This window comes from Archocentrus centrarchus, chromosome 7 (genome assembly GCF_007364275.1).
Source record: "Archocentrus centrarchus isolate MPI-CPG fArcCen1 chromosome 7, fArcCen1, whole genome shotgun sequence".
Lineage (NCBI taxonomy): Eukaryota > Metazoa > Chordata > Actinopteri > Cichliformes > Cichlidae > Archocentrus > Archocentrus centrarchus.
The window spans coordinates 15,084,160-15,105,109 of record NC_044352.1 but is presented as its reverse complement, the minus strand read 5'-3'; the positions used below and the strand labels follow the sequence as shown (position 1 = coordinate 15,105,109).

The 20,950-nt window shown below is 40.7% G+C and overlaps 1 protein-coding gene across 3 annotated transcripts in view; it reads right to left on the bottom strand.

Annotated features, from left to right (window-relative positions):
• slc12a5b (solute carrier family 12 member 5b) overlaps positions 1–20,950 on the bottom strand; it is a 43,531-nt gene that overhangs the window by 3,740 nt on the left and 18,841 nt on the right. For 2 of the 3 annotated variants that reach the window (XM_030732904.1, XM_030732905.1), the window contains exons 2-22: positions 14,309–14,412; positions 13,869–14,009; positions 9,685–9,831; positions 7,818–7,872; positions 7,601–7,731; positions 5,581–5,828; positions 5,270–5,481; positions 4,985–5,152; positions 3,956–4,054; positions 3,753–3,810; positions 3,445–3,619; positions 3,154–3,272; positions 2,932–3,030; positions 2,190–2,309; positions 1,968–2,072; positions 1,713–1,881; positions 1,413–1,608; positions 1,064–1,233; positions 789–920; positions 550–657; positions 188–304 (exon numbers count right to left, since the gene is read on the bottom strand). In XM_030732904.1, the coding sequence (XP_030588764.1) occupies positions 188–304; positions 550–657; positions 789–920; positions 1,064–1,233; positions 1,413–1,608; positions 1,713–1,881; positions 1,968–2,072; positions 2,190–2,309; positions 2,932–3,030; positions 3,154–3,272; positions 3,445–3,619; positions 3,753–3,810; positions 3,956–4,054; positions 4,985–5,152; positions 5,270–5,481; positions 5,581–5,828; positions 7,601–7,731; positions 7,818–7,872; positions 9,685–9,831; positions 13,869–14,009; positions 14,309–14,412 (2,873 nt within the window). The remainder of the gene's footprint in view (positions 1–187; positions 305–549; positions 658–788; positions 921–1,063; positions 1,234–1,412; positions 1,609–1,712; positions 1,882–1,967; positions 2,073–2,189; positions 2,310–2,931; positions 3,031–3,153; positions 3,273–3,444; positions 3,620–3,752; positions 3,811–3,955; positions 4,055–4,984; positions 5,153–5,269; positions 5,482–5,580; positions 5,829–7,600; positions 7,732–7,817; positions 7,873–9,684; positions 9,832–13,868; positions 14,010–14,308; positions 14,413–20,950) is intronic. The other variant, XM_030732906.1, reaches the window with a different exon arrangement.

The following is a 20,950-nucleotide window of genomic DNA, read 5'->3' as shown; positions in this document are numbered from 1 at the left end:
ACAGAGAAACGCCATCACATGACAGGGTGATACAGAGAAAAGAGATACTTGTCAGAAAAGGCGAACCTCTAGAAGTCAATGACTGAGCAGCCGCTGGAAAGAGTAAACCAGGTGTCGAGGAAGTAAAGACATAAGTACTGTAAATTATCAAGATTTCCTCCAATGTAGGAGGTCAAAGAAACTTTACCTCCTCTTCTGGTTTTTCTGTTATACCAGCTCCCTCCTCAGCACTGCGCTGTGACCGCAAAGCAGACGGATTTTTACGCCGTATGGATCCACGGGAAGAATCTGTAATGCTCTGGATCTGTAATAAAAAAAAAGACAACACATCATCTGATTCCTATATTCCCTCTGGAGTTTATTTTTAATACCCACAAATCAGTGAGAACAAGTACAGGCACAGATACCTCATCATTAATCAGTTCTTTGCCTCAGAGCTGTTATTTATTGCCCAAAGTGATAATGAAAATGTTCTTCAGTTATCGCTGCGACAATTCACACATTTCAGTTGTTTTCCAGTTACAGATATTATAAATGTTCCTGGCTTACCTCTCTCTCCATTTCATTCTTGGTCAGATGCATCTGTTTGACGATCTGCGATCGCTGTTCCATTATCAGCGTCTTCTCGTAAGTGTAGGCTGATATGTCACCGTCATGCTTTCAAGGGAAAACACATATCATATGAAATCCATGTGTTATTTTGGAGAAATGGTGTGGCCTACGGATAAAAATGGCTCATTCATTGCGACATTTGTGAACTCAGAATGTGTGCCAGACAAATCTCTTACCATCTCAACCACTTCCACTTCAGCATCGATGCGCAGGTGATAGAGGAAGGTGATGAGGTCTTTCTTCATCTGGATGCTGTTATCATCCATCTGAGCTACAGTGAAAATGCGCATCTTACACTTCTTCCACACCTATAGCAAGAAAAAAAAAAAGACAGCTAATGACATAAGCAACGTGCCTTGAAGACAGTGCTTTTGTTTCAATTCACTGCACTGTATCACACTTAACTTGTGCTCATTTAAGTGTAAAGAATACACAGTTTCTTGTTCCCCACCTTATGCTGGCGCAAGAGGAACGGCAGAAGCATCAGCATGCCTCCATCGTGAACAACCCACCACACATCTATGTGGCCTTCAGTAAAACGCTCTCCATTGGATGGATAGCTTGCGATATTCTTAGGGACCAACAAGGCTATACTGGCTATAGTTGTCTCTCTAACCACCTCTACAGAGGGAGGAGAGAGAAGTAACATGATGAGGGGCAGAGAAACGGATTACCTGGTTTTTCACCAAATTTTTAAATACCCCTCATTTGGCAGGAAGTAGCAACATTTGGTAAAATAAACATCTTTCTCATGGGCTTATACTGATATTCTATGGACATTATTTCACCTGAGAACTTACCAATGAAGTTCCTAAATTCCTGGTGGCACTCAGGCTGTTTCCAGTTTCGGGGCCAGCTGACCATCACCGTGTTGTGCTTCAGACCTCCAAGTCCTCCAACCTGGATCAAGTGGGATGTTCCATCTCTAAGGTTGGAGGAGATGACAACCTGAGTGAAGCCCTTTACTTTCTCTGTCTCCATCAACTTACGCAAAGACTGCAGAGATATAGAGAGAGAGGGCGGGTGCATCCGTTAGGGAAAGCTGTGATACCTCTGTGTGTGCGTCAGAAGTTTAAATGTATGTCACGGTAGTAACAGACCTGATCTGCCTTTTGGGCTTCAGTGTAATTGTCAAGGAAGGTTCCATGAACAGAGGTGCCAACAATAGTTAGACCCTTCCCTGCTTTTAGCTGATTGGTCAGAGAGAGAAGACGAGGCTGCTCAATGTTCTGCTCAGCATCCATGCTCACTAGAACCAAGATCTGTGGCCTGACAACAAACAACAAAATCAGTCAGTGATAATCCATTAGAACTCAAAACAAGCATCTCGAACTGTTAAGACAGAGTGAGCTGACCTCCAGTTCTTGGTGTGTGGTGGTCCCTCCTCCAGCCTCATCAGAGCAAAGCGAGCAGCGCTGAGCGAGATCCCACGTATCCCATCACCCCACTCCTTCTCAGCTCTGTCTCATAGCATATTAAAGGATTAGTGGTGGTATATTTACAGCATTGTGATCATTAAAAAAAAGGCTACTGTATGACTTTTGTCACAGAATCCTTATCAAATTACTGTTACTTACCCACAGAACTCAATGTATTTGTAGATGCAGGTGGCGATGCCCATGGCCACAATTGCATAATACCAGGAGCACATGAACATAAGCGACAGGCATAGGCTCATACCCAGGAAAGACAGAGCCCTGTGGGGGACAGTATGTTGCATGTTCAGTCCAACTCAGATTTCTGCCAGCTTCACAGAGCTGGCTTATAAATGGAAATGTTGTAAACTATGTACTTTTCAGAGTGATGCTACTGAGCTCATCCTGGAAAACAAACTTGTTTTTTTATGGGGATTCACACAATATCCTACGCAGATTTCATCTTACAGGTGTTTGCTCTTTGTGTCAAATCCAGAGTTTGTCTTTAGGCAACGTTTAAATCCTCACTTGTTTTCTTAAGTATGTCTCTTAAATATTACACATGCATGGATTAAAAAAAACATCTTTGGGATTGTTAAAGGATTTTATGCATGGCTCCCTAGATTGTTTAAAGAGTTTCACATGTACTGTAATTACAAACACATGAGGTGATACACATCCCTGCTAGCATTTGGAGTGTTGAAATGATCTACAGGTGATATTAATATGGTAAGAAAAGCAGCAATGGGTCAGCAGTGAAACTGAGTATGAAGGCTGTAAGCTTAAATATCACTGTAAACACTGGAATATTTAAAATATGTATATTAAAAAAGGATTTTCAAATGTTTTATAAGGAAAGAAATGCCTTCTTTGTTAGCTTTCCTACTCTGACGCACAAACTTACCAGTGGTAGAATTTAAATCTCGGCCTCCAGTTTGGAGTCCTCAGCAAAGTCTGCAGAGCACAGGCAAGGTTCACGAACATGTAGCACATCAAGAAGAACCTATAAAGAGAGGACAGATGAATGAACAGAGTGAAAACAGGAGTCTGAGGACAAAAACCACAAAAATAAGGATTTAAACTATATTTGCTGTGTTTCTCAATAAGAATACAAAATTGTCCTTACATGGAGAGAATTGGTGCGACTGAATCCAGAGAGGCAATGATGATGCCAATCTCACAGATGCTAGCTGTGAGTAGAAGTGCCCAAGTGGGCTCCCCGTTGGCTTTACCATGTCCAAAAACCTGCAACAGCATAAGTGCCATACAAGTGAAAGAATGGGATATTTATCAAATAATAATAGCTGTCTCTGCAGCAGATGGGAGAAGAATACCCACAAGCCTCCACAAATGTTCTGGCTCAGTTGAGACCTTTGAGAGGTCTGTATTTAAGACAGAGATAGATTTGTGTACTCACTCTAAGGAAGGGGATGATGCCATCCCTTGAGATGGCCTGGAGGAGACGGGGAGCTCCTGTCAGACTCTGAAGTCCAGCACCACAGGTGGAGAAGAAGGAGCCAAACACAATAACCCATGGAGACGGCCATGCCAGCGTACCAATTACAAGGTTGCCATTGACCCCTTCACCAAACCTGCAGAGAGACATGAAGAAAGAGCTTCAGTTTGTAATAACACAGTGAATGCTAATGTCCTACAGGTGTTCAGTACAATACAGTCAGTGAAGTGCTGTGTTCTGCTAACAGGTACTACTAGAAGTAGACTTACTTGTCTCTTAGGACGACTCCTTCTATACAAGCACCAAACAGCACCACACAGGACATGTCTGGGTTTAAAAAAAGCTGTTAAGGAACACATGGTTGAAAATGTTTAAAGAAAAGGTAATGGTAACACCGGAAAAGTTATATTAATTTTAGTTGTAAACACTTTTGCGGTTTCTTTTAAATTGGCTTTAGCTCAGTGAAGGATACACACAGTCGATGTGGTGCTGATGGCTGCAATGGTGCCGATAGGGATTGACTTCTGAGCATCACGGAGGTCTCCAGAGCGGTTGGAGCCGGCCATAATACCTGTGAGTGGAATAAGGTAAAATAATCAGGAGACTATATATAGTTTCATATATATATATATATATATATATATATATATATATATATATATATATATATATATATATATATATATATATATATATATATATATATATATATATATATATATATATATATATATATATATATGAGTCAATTGCTGACTTTAGTTATGGGTGCTTTAGTTATAGGTTATTTGGTCATTCTAAATTGCCCATAGGTGTAAATGTGAGTGTGAATGCTTGTCTGTCTCTTTGCCCTGCGACAGACTGGCGACCTGTCCAGGGGTGTAACCTGCATCTCACCCCATGGCAGCTGGGATAGGCTCCAGCCCCCACCACATAACCCTGAATTGGATAAGCAGAAGACGATGGATGGATGGACTGTTTTCTTTGGCCAGTGGAGGGTAGTAAAAACAAGCTGTAAACCCAACACTGGCATGTTGCAGTAAAAACAACAAACTGACATGGAAAGCCTGTTAGCAAATATTTTCCTATTTACACATCCAGCAAGCATAAAAGAAACAATGTTTTTTTGCAGTCATCTTCTCTTACAGATGAATGCAAGTTCGACTGTCTCCACCAACATCTGAAGAGAACATTTGGCTCTGTTAATGACAAATTCCACTATGTTTACCACAAAACTTTGTGTGCGTGCCCTTTGGAAAAATTAAAAGTAGAGACTGTTGCTTGCTATTCGAGAAAGTGATTAAAGTGGTGAGATAGAGCCAAAACAATTTTAAACATTTCCGAGCAGGCATTAAGAGAAGTGCAGAGTCTGGTGCATATTATATGCAGTTATTTGATCCAAATTAGAGGATTAGAGGATAACCTTTGATAATTTTTTTTCGAAAAAAAGGACCTCTCAGCAGGATGAGGAACCTCTTTAGTAGACCTGTCTGGTACTAACCTGTGACAGATGGGAAATAAATTCCCACCAACAGGGTGAAGAAGCTGGTGATATCAGCCAGAATGTAGCGGTTTGAGCTTGTGGTGGGACTGTCTGGATCCGCATCAGATGCAAGTCCACGCTTCTCCAGAATCATCCCTTTCTCCAGATAGTTACCAAACAAGTTCTCTGAGAGGTGAAGAAAATTGAAAAATAAAATGAACAAATTAGAGGAATTTAATCTTCAATATATACCGGACTGTGGTTGGCAAAGATGCTGACAGAAGGTTTACACTGAAAACTTACCTGCCAGGATGCCACTAGTGACCCCTGGAATACCTTGTATCTCTGTAACATTGTTATTAGTGAAGTATTCATCACAAGTGGCATTGAGGTACTCAGAATCACAAAAGCTCCTCCAGAGTTTGGTGGTGATAGTCTCGTTGTCTATCTCAATGACCTTTGCACAGACATCATATCCTTTAGAAAGGAGAGTTCGATTTCCCAGCAGACAGACGCTGCAAAGACAGCCGGCATAAGGCATACTTGTCACGTACTAAAATTTGACGTCACTGATGTCACTGGGAATTTGTACAAGTGAATAAAGAGTCACTTACGGAAAGACAGGGGGGTCAATGGCAGTCTTGATGACTCCAGCATAGACAGCCACAATAGAAAGTATCACACAGGCCAGGAAGACCAGCGCCAGCTTATTGACATATTTGACCCCCACAAACACCACCAGTGCCATGAAACTCAGCACAATAGTGCCATACACCCGCATGTTATTGAGCAAAGCCGCCTCTGCCTCCTGTCCCTCCAGGCCCTCAATCTTAAAGATGGCTGCCTGAGGAACAATATAAATCTGAAAGAGGCAAAATGGTGAAGAAAGGGAGGAGTAGAGGGGATGAAAAGGATAAGACAAAGTGTGGAGAAGTATTGTGCGGAGAATAAATAAACTTTTTATTTGTTTATGCAACTTATGCAACTTGTTAATCAAAAGTAACATCATATGGTATATTAAAAAGCAAAATACACATTTTATTATCTATTCTTGTATTTCATATTACTTTATCATTTTAACAGACTTTTTTTTTTCATTAAAATTAATTAAAAATGCATTCACCGGCCACTTTATTAGGTTTACATATTCACCTGCTTAACACAAATATCTTATCGGCCGATCACATGGCAGCAACTCAGTGCATGTTGACATGGTCAAGATGACCTGCTGAAGTTCAAGCCGAGCATCAGAGGCGATTAAAGTGACTCTGAATGTAACATTTTTGTTGGTGCTAAATGGGCTGGTCTGAGTATTTCAGAAACTGCTGATCTACTGGGATTTTTCTACTCAACCATCTCTAGGGTTTACAGAGAATGGTCTGAAAAAGAGAAAATAGGCAGTGAGCAGCAGTTCTCTGGGTAAAAATATCTTGTTGATGCCAGAGGTCAAATGAGAATGGCCAGGCTGCTTTGAGCTGATTGACAACAAAACCATGCAGAACAGCATCTCTCTGAATGCACAACACATCAAACCCTGAAGCAGATGGGCTACAGCAGTAGAAGACCACACTGAGTGTAGCTCAGCTAAGAGCAGAAAACTCAGGCTATAGGGTCACCAAAACTGGGCAATATTAGAAAAAAATTGCTTGGCCTACTGAGTCTTGAATTAGACCCACCAGACCAAGGATAATTCACCATGTCACAAAGCTCAGATGACAGTTTTTTTGAGCATGACGATGAGTTCACAGTATTCCAACTGCCACCAATAGAGCACCATTCAGGAGACTGTGGTATGGGAGGTTTGTATAATGGATGTGCAGCATCAACTGTGTGATGCTATCATGTCAATATAGACCAAAATGTCTGAGGAATGCTTCCAGCACTTTTTGAATCAAAGCAATGAAGAATTAAGAGAGTTCTGAAAGCAAAAGGGGGTCCAACCTGGTATTAGTGACATGTACACATTAAAACTGCTTGTGAGTGTAGACAGATTTATGTCAGTTTATTTATGTCAGTTTTACTGGTGTTTCTGCTGGGTTGAAATGACCTGTGCTGGCGGGTGTCATCATGTGTGAATGTGAGTTATTTAGTTTAAAGTGGGAGAGTGTAACCTTGTTTTTTTCATCCTTTTACTACCTCATATCCTGTCATTATTATTTGTTGGAGCATCATGTTGTGCGTCAGTGATTCCTGTTTTATAGCCGACATTTGAACACCATTTAGCAAGAAGATCACAGGTGTAAACAACCAAATTAATAACACATGGGGTACTGGTAGAGCTCAGCGGGTTGAGCAGGCAACTCATACTGAAAGGCTTCTGCAGGGGCAGGGGTTTGATTGCCACCTGGGCCATTTCCTGCATGTCATTCCCCCCCCCTTGCTCTCTGTCCCTCCTTTCCTGTCTGCTTTACTGTCCTGTGATAAAAAATAATAAATGTCAAAATAAATCTAATGCATCTGTTTCACTTAGCTTCAGGAGAGAACCAGTGGCAGGATCCTGAAACTGAAACAACTGAAATGTAGCCTTTATTTTTAGATCTTGCTTTTACTGTTAGTACATTGCAGGTAAAGAAAAAAAAAATGGTAATATGCAAAACAATATAAATGTGTCATTTAAAAATTCCAATGACTTACCAGCAGAATTTCAATACAGCCAAGAATGTACATGGCACCCGCAAAAGTGGTGCCCAAATAGAAGCAGATCCCGACAGCACCGCCAAACTCAGGCCCCAGAGAGCGGGAGATCATGTAATATGAACCTCCAGCTGTGAGTCACAAACACACATAAGGCTCAGTGCACCGCTCTGTCGCACACAAACATACTAATGCATGCCCTCAGATATCCACTCACCCGGTACGACTCCATTTGTAGCAATGGCACTCATGGAGATGGCTGTGAGCATGGTCTGAAAACAGCAGCAGACAACAAGGGAGGATTATAGGACTCTGAAAGGCAGCAGGTGGGCAAGTCAAATTAAACGTGGCTGACAACGAGGCCTTGGTGAACTGAGGGAGTATGCTGTGAAAAACATCCAGCAGCACAAATGCTGTTGAACCGTTCCTCACAGGAATGACTACACAATTGGCTAGGCATATACAATCACTTCCGTTACTATATCGTAGTTAAATACACTTTCATAATACTTCTATGTAGCTTGACTCTTTCTATTATATAAGGCTATAATTTGACTTTTACAACATACTATTACAGCAACTAGTGGTTGAGAGGTTGTACAAACAAGGCCCAGACAAGATCTATTAGTAATTTCTGAGTGAGTGAAATCAGATGAAGTCCAGAGATGTGTTATTAACACCTCTCAATCTTCCAACAACCTGCTGGGGAAAATCAGAACAACCAGCTATTTAGCTTAGTTAAATATTTTCTATAAACATTTTAGAAATGTATTTTAAAGAAACCTTAATTATTAACCTTATTTTGATTTTCATGTATTAAATTTCACCTTTAATTTTTTTTTTTTTTTTTTTTTGCACAAACTAGTTATAGGAAGTCAGCGTCTTTCCTTATTTAAAGGAAGCTTGTTTCTTCTTTTCTTTCTGTAAAACATGATCATTTTATGGAATACAATTTATAGACCCTTTTATTGACTAAGCAGCAAAATGACAGGCTCTCACATACAAGGGGAAATATAGTGTTGGAGGCCTGTTTACTGGCAGATTGCCTTATATCAGGATTTACTATGTCACCTTCAGAAGCTGCACAATGTAAAGTACACTCATGCTGCCTGTTGCATAAGCCACAACATTAAATCCAACTGTTTAATATTGTATATCTCCCCCTGGACATGAATACGGGACCTGTTTGGTCTGTACAAGCAGCAGCATCTGTGGCTGAAAGGCCCAAATCTGCAGTTCCTTTATTGGCTGCTTGAGGCAGAGCCCCACAAAGAGTCAGTACTCGTAGACTCCCATGTTAAAAAGTGGTTATACTCTGGTACAAAAGTGGTTTGGTGCTCTAGGCATAGTTTCCCTCTTTATAACAACTATATGGCACATATATATATATATATATATATATATATATTTTAAATAACTGTATTTTGCTGATATAAAGTTAGGGGTGTGGCAACGTTAATTCACAGGCAGCTGTAGACAACAGCTGTCTTCTAGGTGTCACCATTGCTAATTCAAATCACTGACCTGAACCTTTTGAGAATGTTTGGGGTGTTAGTTCCTTCTGGAGATTATTCAGTTGAATTATTTGACAACTCATATTGCTTTCACTGTGGTACAGACTTTTTTCGCTTCAGTTTTCGTGAGTGAAATTCTGGTCATTTCCTTTAATATGTTTGCTAGCATTAGTTGACAACTTTGCACACCACCCTCTCATCCAAATATCATCAATTCTGGTTCCAAACAAACATCAAGACAAAAAACCAACGGTGGCTATGTCTGTCTTTTATATACAGTTTGTGGGTTAGGTAGGTAGTATATGGCAAAGTAACATCCACATGAATAGCTCTCAACAGATGACTGCATAATAAGGAGGTGATCAGTGTTATTTAATTTTCCTGTCACTGATGTTAATAGTGTGATGGATCCATGTCAATTATAACAGCTTGTAATGCCACGCTCATCTAAGTGGGTATGGGCTGAGTGCCTTTTAGTCAGCTGATTAATCTTTTACACTGATTGGAGAACTGGCAGAGTGGTGTGGCTGAGAGTGCCCTCACAGCAGGAAATCCTGCAGTTTCACTCACTGTAGAACAACACATGAAAACGATTATAAAGGAGCCGAAGACACCTCCAATCCCAACCATCCATGTCATCCGCAGGAAGAGGATTACCCCAAAAATATTCTGGATACATGGCAGGTACACTCCCATTAGCGTGCCCAGCTGAGGTGCCTGGAAAACACAAAACAGAATATAAAATTCCAAAACTTATGTTACACAGTACAGTGAATCCCTTTTTTTGAGCTAATACATGTTACAGTCTGTCAGTTACCACTTTGCTGTTGGTCCTGGGTGAGGGGCCTGACAAAAAGCATGTGTCAGAGGCCCCGGCAAACCGATCCCCAGCTATCGAGACTGGCTATTGGGACATGGAATGTCACCTCTATGGTGGGGAAGGATCCTGAGTTTGTGCAAGAGGTTGAGATACACCGACTAGATATGGTCGGGCTAACCTCAAGGCATGGCCTGGGCACTGGAACCAGTCTCCTGGAGAGGGGCTGGACTCTGTTCCAGTCTGGAGTCGCCCTTGGTGAGAAGTGGCAAGCTGGGGTGGGTATTCTTGTATCCCTTTGGCTTGCTGCCTGTACACTGGAGTTTTCACAGTTGGATGAGAGGGTTGCTTCCCTGCACCTTCAGGCAGGGGAACAGGTCCTGACTGTTGTTTGTGCTTATGTGTCACAGTTCAGAGTACTCAGCCTTCTTGGAGTCACTGGGTGAGGTGCTCGAGGGTGCTCCATCCTACTACTGGGAGACTTCAATGCTCATGTGGGCAATGACAGTGAGACCTGGAGGGGTGTGATTGGGAGGAATGGCCTGCCTGATCTGAACTTAAGTGGTGTTTTGTTATTGGACTTCTGTGCAAACCACAGTTTGTCCATATTGAACCTCATGTTCTGACAAAAGGATGTTCATAAGTGCACATGGCACCAGGACACCCTAAGTCTCAGGTCGATGGTCGATTTTGTAATCGTATCATCAGATCTGTGGCTGTATGTTCTGGACACTCAGGTGAAGAGAGGAGCTGAGCTGTCAACTGATCACCACCTGATGGTGAGTTGGATCAGGTGATGAGGGAGGATGCTGGACAGACATGGTGCACCTAAATGCATAGTGAGGGTGTGCTGGGAATGCCTGGTAGATACCCCAGACTGCGAGATCTTCACCTCCCACCCCTGGCAGAACTTCAATAGGATTCCAAGGGAGGCTGAGGACACTGAGTCTGAATGGACCATGTTCTGCACATCCATTGTTGAGGCTGCTGCTCAGAGCTGTGGCTGCAAGGTGGCTGGTGCCTTTTGTGGTGATAATCCCCAAACAAAATGGTGGACACAGGAGGTGAAGGGAGCCATCAAGCTGAAGAAGAAGTCCTATCCTTCTTCAGCCTATCCTTCTTCCCAGTCCTATTTTTTCTCTTCAGGTCTCGGCGGAGACGGTCGCACTTTTCTTCTCTCCCCAGCCTTTCCTTTTTCCCCTGCTTTGCTGCTTGCTGCTTTAGAGCCTCTCTTCACACAACTTCCGAACTAGAATTTATAATTATGGATCTGGCCAGCTGGTTTCTCAACGCCATTGTTTTGATCAAATTTTCACCATTGGGGGTAGGAGAACCCTATTCCCTCTTATCAATTGACATTCCAGCTGGCTACGTTATGGATTCCTGTGTGGTGTGGAAGATGACGTGCCTGGCCGTATTGTCAATGGAATACACACATTTGGCTTATTGAAACTGGGGTTTCTCCAAATTGGACCTGGAGATACCTGGCTTGTCAATGCAATTAAGGAAGTCTAGGCAGCTGTCTGGCCTTGGTAAGGCTGCTTATGACGGGAACGCGGGAAGGGTACAGACTCAAACTCAGACTCTGTATATCTGGAGCTGATTCGGAGGGGTAAGATCTTGGAGATGTATGTATCTGTTTCTGCACGGCGAAGGAACAAACCAAGAAGATTTGGATGAATTGGATTTTTTCGCCACAGAGAGGTGCCAGTAAGACTGAAGGCTGTCAACAAATTAATCAGTACAGTCTGTACCAAAACAAGTCATAGAATCAGGAATTTGGCTCCCTGGCAGCCTTGGACTGCCGCTTATCAAATTGTCTCCGGGATGTTTGTAAACAGATGAGTTAAACCATGAGAACTGCTTATACTGAAGCAGTTTATTTAATTAATCGCTGCAAATGTGTTGTACCTGTTTTGTGGGCCTATTACTATGTGTATTTGAGGCACAAAACATGGTTAATGGCATATTTCTAAGACAACTGTGGTCGCATCAATTTATGACTCAAAGAAAAAAATCCAATAAAATGTATACTTTTTGTAAAAGCTTTCAGTGCTCTATATTTTGATGATTTTAGAATAGAATAGAATAGAATAGAATAGAATAGAATGCCTTTATTGTCATTATACAGAATGTACAATACAGAATGTACAATGAGATTAGAGGGCCAATCTTGTTCAGTGCCATGCTTTAGAAAGTCACACTTTCTAGAATATAAACTAGAACTTCTAAAAATATAAAGAAAATAAAACAGAATATATAAAAATATATACATTGTAAAAATAAAATTAGTATATACATATAATAATGAAGATGGTGAGTATTGCACTTGGTGAATGAATATTGCACTAGTGAATGTATATTGGATATTGTACAGTATAGGAGTGATAGATATTTTTCAGTATTAATAATATAATATTGCACAGAGATGTGAGTATTGCACCGTTAAAGTGGGTGAGTGTGTGAGTTCAGGGTGGTTATTGCTTTGGTGAAGAAACTGTTCTTGAGTCTGTTTTTTCTGGCTTTGATGCACCTGTAGCACCTGCCAGACGGCAGCAGGTCAAACAGTTCAAAGTCAGCGTGTGAGCTGTCTTTGATGATGTTTTTGGCTCTGCTGAGGCAGCGGGAGGTGTAAATGTCCATCAGGGAGGGGAGAGGGCAGCCAATGATTCTTTTGTCTTGACTACCCTCTGAAGCCTCTGAAGCCTCCCCCCTGTCTGCCTCAGTGCAGCTGACGTACCATACTGTGATACAGTACGTCAGCAGACTCTCAATGGATGAGCGGTAGAAGGTCAGCAGCAGGTTTGAGTCCCAAGTTGTTCTTCCTGAGGACCCTCAGGAAGTGAAGTCACTGCTGAGCCTTCTTGATAACAGCTGTGATGTTATCTGACCAAGAGAGATCAGCAGAGATGAGGACACCAAGAAACCTGAAGGTGTGGACCCTCTCCACACGCTCGCCATTGATGTAGAGGGGGGCTGGGTCAGTCCTGTGTTTCCTGAAGTCGATGATGATCTCTGGTTTTCCATCGTGTTCAGTGCCTCATCTCCCCTTGAGATGAGTCCGAACACTGTGGTGTCGTCAGCAAATTTGAAGATGAGGTTGTTATTGTGGGCCGGACTGCAGTCATGGGTGTAGAGGCAGTACAGGAGGGGCTCAGCATGCAGCCCTGTGGGGAGCCAGTGCTCATTGTGCAGGTGGAGAAGAGATGGGGGCCAAGTCTCACAGTCTGGGGCCGGTTGGTTAAGAAGTCCTTTAACCAGGAATATGTGAGAGGGGGGAGGCCTAGAGTGTGCAGTTTGGTAGTGAGAATGTCCAGGATGATTGTGTTGAACGCTGAGCTGTAATCCACAAAGAGCATGTGAGCATAGCTCTGCTGCTGCTCCAAGTGGCTCAACACAGAGTGAAGAGCTACAGAGATGGCGTCCTCTGTGGATCTGTTTGCACGATAAACTGATGGGTGTCGAAAGTGTGTGTGTGTGTGTGTGTGTGTGTGTGTGTGTGTGTGTGTGTGTGTGTGTGGGGGGGGGGGGGGGGGGGGGGGGTGGTCTTTGATGTGCCGGAAAACAGTCTCTCAAAGCACTTCATGATTACCGGTGTGAGGGCCACAGGGCAGTGATCATTTAAAATCATTTTCATGTAGATACATTAATTAATGCATTAACTCACTAATTAAAGCACCTCACCAAGCAATAAAAAGGAGCTGTTGACTGTGGTCACACTAAAAAAAAATGGTGCTTATAAGGTTATTAGATAAATTTGATTTGACATATATGATTTATTCTCCAGTTTCCTATTAGGGCTAGACCTTACAGACATAAATAGTAAATAGTAATTCACTGTTTTATGATATTTTTTGATATATGATATAATATTGAAATTTTTAATTGTGTTGCTGCAGAAAGAGGTTAAATGTGTGACATACATAACATACTCTACCTTCACAGGCTTTTTAGATGGACGCGTCCCCTCCTCATTATTCTCAGCCTCCTCGTGCTCTTTGCTGCCAGTTGGCAGGTTGGAGTAGTTGGCTAGAGTGCTGAGCAGAGAGGAAACCATAGGACTGGTATCCATCTCTTCCTGCAGTACAATACAAATACATGCAAAGTTTAAGTCAAAAGCATACACATTCATATTTAAAAAAAAAATTAGATAGTGTACAGTGAAGAAAGAGAGAGAGATAAGGGAAGATATGCAACAAAAAGCTACGGGCTGGCCAGGAACCCAGGCCACCTGCACCACAACCATGCAGCGTACATGGTCACCTGCTCACCCACCGGGCCACCCCAGCGCCCTTCACATTAACATTTTTGACATTAAAAACACCACTAAGGACTTCACAGCAGGCAATATTACAGGGTACTGAAGACTGCGCCCACCTCAAACAGAGCCATGTTATTGCCGTCGTACTGCTGGCTCTTATCCATGTTAGTGGCTGCACTGCTGTTGATGAAAGGACTGCTCTCTTTAGGGTTCCCATCTCCTGAAACACAGAAACACCAACCAGCAGAGTCAAAGTCGACTTTTCAGTCATTTTAAAAGCATCACTGTAATATTTGATTTGGTGCTGTTGTGGACCGAGGGCTTTAGTTAAAGTGTCAAGCCCTCATTTAAAAAAATAAAAAAAAGCTTTACTCTTATTTACTCTTAAGATCATTCCCTGATGGTGTTCTTATGTTTTATTCATAAAAGATGCTGCACATAAAAATCCTTGCCTAATCAAACCATATTTTATAACTTATGCAGATGTGACCAATAAATGTCAAATTAGTTAAAAGTGACATCACCTTCTTTGAATTTTCTCCTTATTAATGCCAGCACAAATCTGACCACCTGTACTGATGCTAGCTTGCTAAGAGACAATGCACAGGAAAGGCAAAATGTAGCTGAAGGCAGGCAATTTTGAGAGAGGTGGAAATCAACAGGAATAAAGTGATCTGTGTATCCATTTGCCATCTTACTATGATAATGACACAGTGAACAGAAAGTTCAAAGACTGAAACGACTACAGCATTTCTTTGAGCCAAATCTCCAAACAATAAAACTGTAAAGCCAAGTTTCAAAGCAGCAAATTAGCTGTCTTAGTCATGGAGGCCAGTTTGGCAGGGATTTATCTATTTATTTATTTATTTTCAATTTAAATGGTTTCATGTGTGGCCAATGTCCTGCCAAACCACTAGTCAGAGCAATACGTGCCAGCCACATCACCAAAAAGTCTTAAAATTTTTATTTGGCTTTCTCACACAGCCATTCAACTGTCAGTTTCAGTCCTGTAAAACAAACATCACGAGGCTCAGAAATGTATGAAGAACAAAATCAAAGAGGGTGTACATTATTATGCATTATTTTGATTTTATAAATGGATTTATTTAGTTTAATCAAATAAACAATGTTACCAAATTAAATTTTTGGTTTTACTTTGGTATCAATTTTCTGCTGAATGTGGGTTTTGTGTGGACCAAGATGAACATAAGAAAGCTTTGTAAGACATGCATTTTTAATTTAATAATAATAATAATAATAATAATAATAATAATAATAATAATAATAATAATAATAATAATAATAATAATAATAATAATAATAATAATAATAATGTGATTCTCATTTCATTGGAGCGACTCTTAGTGCACACCACCAGTGAATTAGACCGGCAGACAGGAATAGCAATGGACCAAAACAGAAAAGCAGACAAAGTACACCTCTGAAAACTGACTCCATTCTAAAATCACATTTTTCTGTGTCTTTCAGTAATGTACAAACAGCTGTGGTTACTTCTTTCTAATTTGCAATAGTTGATTACATCCTTTCTTTAATTCAGACCACCTTACATTTGGAAGTACTCCCATGAATCTTTAATTGAATCCCTACTACACTGTTCATAATACTCATGCAAGTTCCCTCCAGGCTTGGGTGCGTATGTGTCCCAAACAGGAAAATTACATGTCTAACCCTTTCATGCATGAATTATGGGAACCTCAGTAAAGATTTTTTTTTTCCTGAGTGTTTTTATTCCTCTTTAGGCATGACAAAAAAACCCCAAAACAAAACAAAACAAAACCCAGCAACAATGCTATTGAAATTTTCTTATGAACCTATTTTTCATGGAGTTAAAAACATGTCCACTAATCTGGATACCATACGTTTGACTTTTGAGCCAAAGAAATTTGTATTCAACAAACCAATAACAGAACTTTACATATATTTATATACTATTAGAATACTTTTCAAGGCAATGCAAATGTTGAACCTAGCTTCAGATTGATGAACTGTGGACTTTCTATGATTTTTAGGAAAAAAGAAACACTCTGTCAGAACGCAGCATAGTCTTTTGAGTATTACTGCCATTTACAATAGTTCAATAATTAAGTTTAGGCTGACTTTAAGGAAATTTGGCAAAACATCCAGTGTACAAACCAAAAATAATATGTTTGCACCAATTAACAGGTGCTAAACATGGCCTTACAGAAAGTGCCAGCTATAGTATGTTGAACTAAACAAAAGAAAAAACTAGAAAACGTGGCAGGTTGCCTTCCAACATTTCCAGACATTTCTCATTTTTTTCTGTCCCTGAGCTTTGTCTGGTGGTGCCTCCTCAGATCCCCTCAGCATCGTCAGCCACCTCACCACCCACAGCTCCTTTAGCATCCTCAGATCCACTGTCACTACTGCTAGCATTGCCTAATCCTGATCGTTCTCCTTGTTTTTTCTGGCAGCCAGTCTTCATCATTCCCACTGGCATCATCCTCACTTGTCTCAGATGGTTTATGCTCCACTATCCTGTAGGCCTTCCTATCACAAGCTGCGTTTGAACACTACAAAATATCAAGTCACTATATTTACTCACTTTATGGAGATAATATGTAAAATAAAATAGTTTTCATTTTTAAAAACTATTAACAACATTCTATTAGCAAATATCAATTACATCACACTAAAAATGTCACTGCAGAACAAGTTGATCAAGAGCAGCAAAGTTACAGTAATGGTATGAATTGCAGTTGAAATATAACCAGTGATGCATAGGGTCCAATTTGATGGACTTGTGATTAATTGCAATTTTTTTCCCAAAAAGGACAGTCAAGGGCGCCTGGGTGGCTTAGTGGTGAAGCCGGCGACCACATACACATGTCGCGTTGCGGTGTGGGCGGCGTGGGTTTGCGTCCCGGCCCGTCGCCAATTTGCCTGCATGTCTTCCCCCATATCTTTCCCCCATTTCCTGTCTCTCTCCACTGTTGATAAAAGCTGCTGTGGCCAAAAATGCAAAAAAAAAAAAAGGACAGTCAAAAAGGCTTTCTTGCTAGAGGATTATTAGATATTTCTCTGATGTTCAGCATTTCTGGCATTCAATTCAATTTTATTTATATAGCGCCAAATCACAACAAACAGTTGCCTCAAGGCACTTTATATTGTAAGATAAAGACCCTACAATAATTACAGAGCAAACCCAACAGTCAAAACGACAAGGAAGCACTTGGCGACAGTGGGAAGAAAAAAACTCCCTTTTAACAGGAAGAAACCTCAGGCAGAACCAGGCTCAGGGAGGGGCAGCACATCTGCTGCAACTGCTTGGGGCTGAAGGGAGAATGACAGGAGATCTTGGTCCCATGAATAGCAAATAGGTGGCAGTGTATGGGAGGATACACAAGCATCCACTGTGTCAGCTGACAATGATATAGCAACAAAACATGTGCATATACAAGAGAACAGCTCTGAAGAGCTGTCTTCTGCAGCGACCACTATGCATGAAAGGGCTAGATTCTTAGAGACGAGATCATTTCCACATCAAAGAAAATGTTATAAAATAATTAAAAATGGTTTTCTGCTCACCTAACAATAAAAATCGATCACAACAAATAGGAAGTTACCTCTTTTTTATTTACATTTCATTTTCAGTTAGTGTTTTTGTTGGTATCACTGAAGTACAAGTAAGAATATAATATGTGATGTCTTACAAAAGAGAGTAAGAAAGATACACTGGATTTGTTTATTTTAACTCAGACAACTGAAGCAATTCATTACTGTCATATTGTCCGGAAGAAGAAGAAGAAAAAAGTGTTCATATAGACTTTTGAACTTTTCTTAAAAGTTCATCAATATGCTTTATCAGTAGATTGAGTCAACTGAACACTGCATTTGTTGATGATGATCACACAGCAGGGTCACAAGTTTGAAAAACTTCAAGCAAAGTGTATTAATGTGGCACTTTATGAATAGAAATCACTAATTGTTTTATATGTGATTTACTTGAATAAAAGAAGAAGAGATAAGAAAAGACTACAGAGTTTGTTCTTTGTTAACTGCTTGTTAGTGCAAATATATAATCAGCCAATCACACAGCAGCAACTCGGTGCATTTAGGCATGTAGACATGGTCAAGTCCATGGTCATGACCTGCTGAAGTTCAAACTGAATATCAGAATGGGGAAGAAATGTGATTTAAGTGGCTTTTAATGTGGCATGGTTGCTAGAAACTGCTGATCTACTAGGATTTTCCCACACAACCATCTCTAGGGTTTAGAGAAAAAGAGAAAATATCCCATGAGTGGCAGTTCTCTGGGGTGTAAATGCCTTGTTGATGCCAAAGATCTTGTTCTAATCCAAGGTATGCAGAAGAGCAGCTCTGAATGCACAACATGTCCAACCTTGCAGAAGATGGGCTACAACAGCAGAAGACCACACTGGGTGTCAGTCCTGTCAGCTAAGAACAGGAAACTCAGGCTACAATTTGGCATGGTCTCACCAAAATTAGACAACAGAAGAGTGGAAAATGGTTGCCTGGTCCAGTGAGTCTCGATTTCTGCCTCTTTCAGTAGGGTCAGAATCTGGAGTAAACAACATGAAAGAAGGGTAGTGGTACAATGGTGTGGGGGATAGTTTCTTGGCACACTTTGGGCCACTTAGTAGCAAAAGAACATTGTTCAAACACCACAGCCAACCTGAGTATCATTGCTGACCATATCTATCCCTTTATGACCACAGTGTGCCCATCTTTTGATGGCTGCTTTTAGAAGGATAACGTGCCATATCACATAGTTCAAATAATCTCAAACTGGCTTCTTAAACATGACAATGAGTTCACTGTTCTCCACAGTCTCCAGATCTCAATCCAATAGGGCACCTCTGGGATGTGGTGTATTCATGTATGTGCAGCCACCAACTCTGCAGCAACTGTGTGATGCTATTAACATCAATATGAGCCAAAATCTCTGAGGAAAGGTTCCAGCTTCCACAATTCAAGCAGTGGTTACACACTCCTCTATTATCTGCTTTTGTTAAAGTACTTGGCCTGGTTACATTTCACTGAAGTACAGCCTGTTTTTGCCCCATGAGTCTCAGGAGAGACATTCCTTGGGCAATAACAGAGGAGTGCTGATGAACCACTAAATTATAGAAGCCCGAGGGAGCTAAAAGTATCATTATGTTTTGTTTTGTTTTTTTGTTTATTTGTTATTTCTGAATCCAGTGGTCATGTTAGCGTTCTGAAGCTGTTCATGGTGTACTAACGAAAAGAAAAATGCATCTTTTATTCAACATGTGCCTGTTGTATTTCCCACATAAGATTAGAAGAACACAACAACTAAAAAATTACTGCAACACGAATGCCGTGTTAATCCCACACGAGACCTCTCTACAGACGGACAGGGTTGGAGCGATGTCATAAATCAGCAGGATGCATGTTTGTACAAATAAAAATCGAATGCATGTTCAGTGCGGAAATAATTATTTGGTTCCCCGATGAATTTGTAAGTTTATTCACTTTCAAATAAAGAAAATAAAATGAAATGGGTTTCCTCCACCAAGTACTATGTTTGTACTATGCTTGGTGATCAAATACTTATTTCACTCAGTGACATGCAAATCATTTGTAACTTTTATGTGTTTTTTTTTCTGGATTTTTGGTTGATATTCTGTCTCTCTCCATTAAAACGAAACTGCCATTAAAAAGTAGAGACTGTTCATTTCTTTGGAAGTGAGCAAAGTTACAAATTCAGCAGGGGATCAAATAATTATTTACCCCACTGTATGCAGTCCAGCTGATATTTCTTCCCAGTTTTCAGTCACAGCAGGTTAGATTTAGAAATGAATCAAGATTTGAATTAACACGCTTTCAGCAACTTTATACCTGACTGCCAGAAACTCCAAATGCAAATATCTCCCATAACAGACAATCCTTATTGGAACCTGCATTTACTAATTTCTGGAAAGTTGGATGTAGCACAGAAACACACAGTGGAGACTTCGTCTTATGAAGTATGGTGAATGTGCTGGGAAACAGTTGCATGCTTGCACATTTGTCTCCAAAAACCCAGTGCAAATAACTGACACTATGTCTTTGACACTATGTCTGGTGCTGAGCAGTGCTTTTGTCTGTTGCTGTTTTTAACAGCCGTTTCATTGGAAAGGGCTTCCTGTGCCCAGAAGCAGAGAGTTCTGAGAATAAACCACAGAATTAAAATTGGAGGCATGCAAAATCCAAACAAAGAGGCAATAAATTTTGGTAAAGCTGAGAAGAACTGCAGTGTTGGCTGACAATTCCTTTGTGTCTGCCCATATTTTGTAAACCATCATTAAATTGAATTTTTTTTGAAGCTGATTTTATTCTAAGCCAAGAGCAGAAAATGAGCTTTAAATGCAGATTTAAAAATCCTGGTGGATTACAGAATACTCAGGTGGTTGGCGTCAACATAATCTAAATCACAGCCATAAGTGGAAATAAAAAAAGTGCAGCGTGAGGCTTAATGCTGCAACACCTGGTAACAAAGTCGTCTTGATCTCACATCTGCACAATCTGGGATTTTTCTTTGTCTGTAACCACTGATACTCTGTATTCTTCTTTTAAATGGGATTATACATCCCCATTAAAGACATCCAGAAATAATAAATGTTTTGAACATGTGTTGAGGCATAAAAACAGGTCTGTAAAATCCTAACAACATCCAACTGAAACGTTTTCTAATCCAGTTTGACATTCAACATGTCTTTAGGACAGCGGTCCATCGTTCTAAGGATTATGTGTTG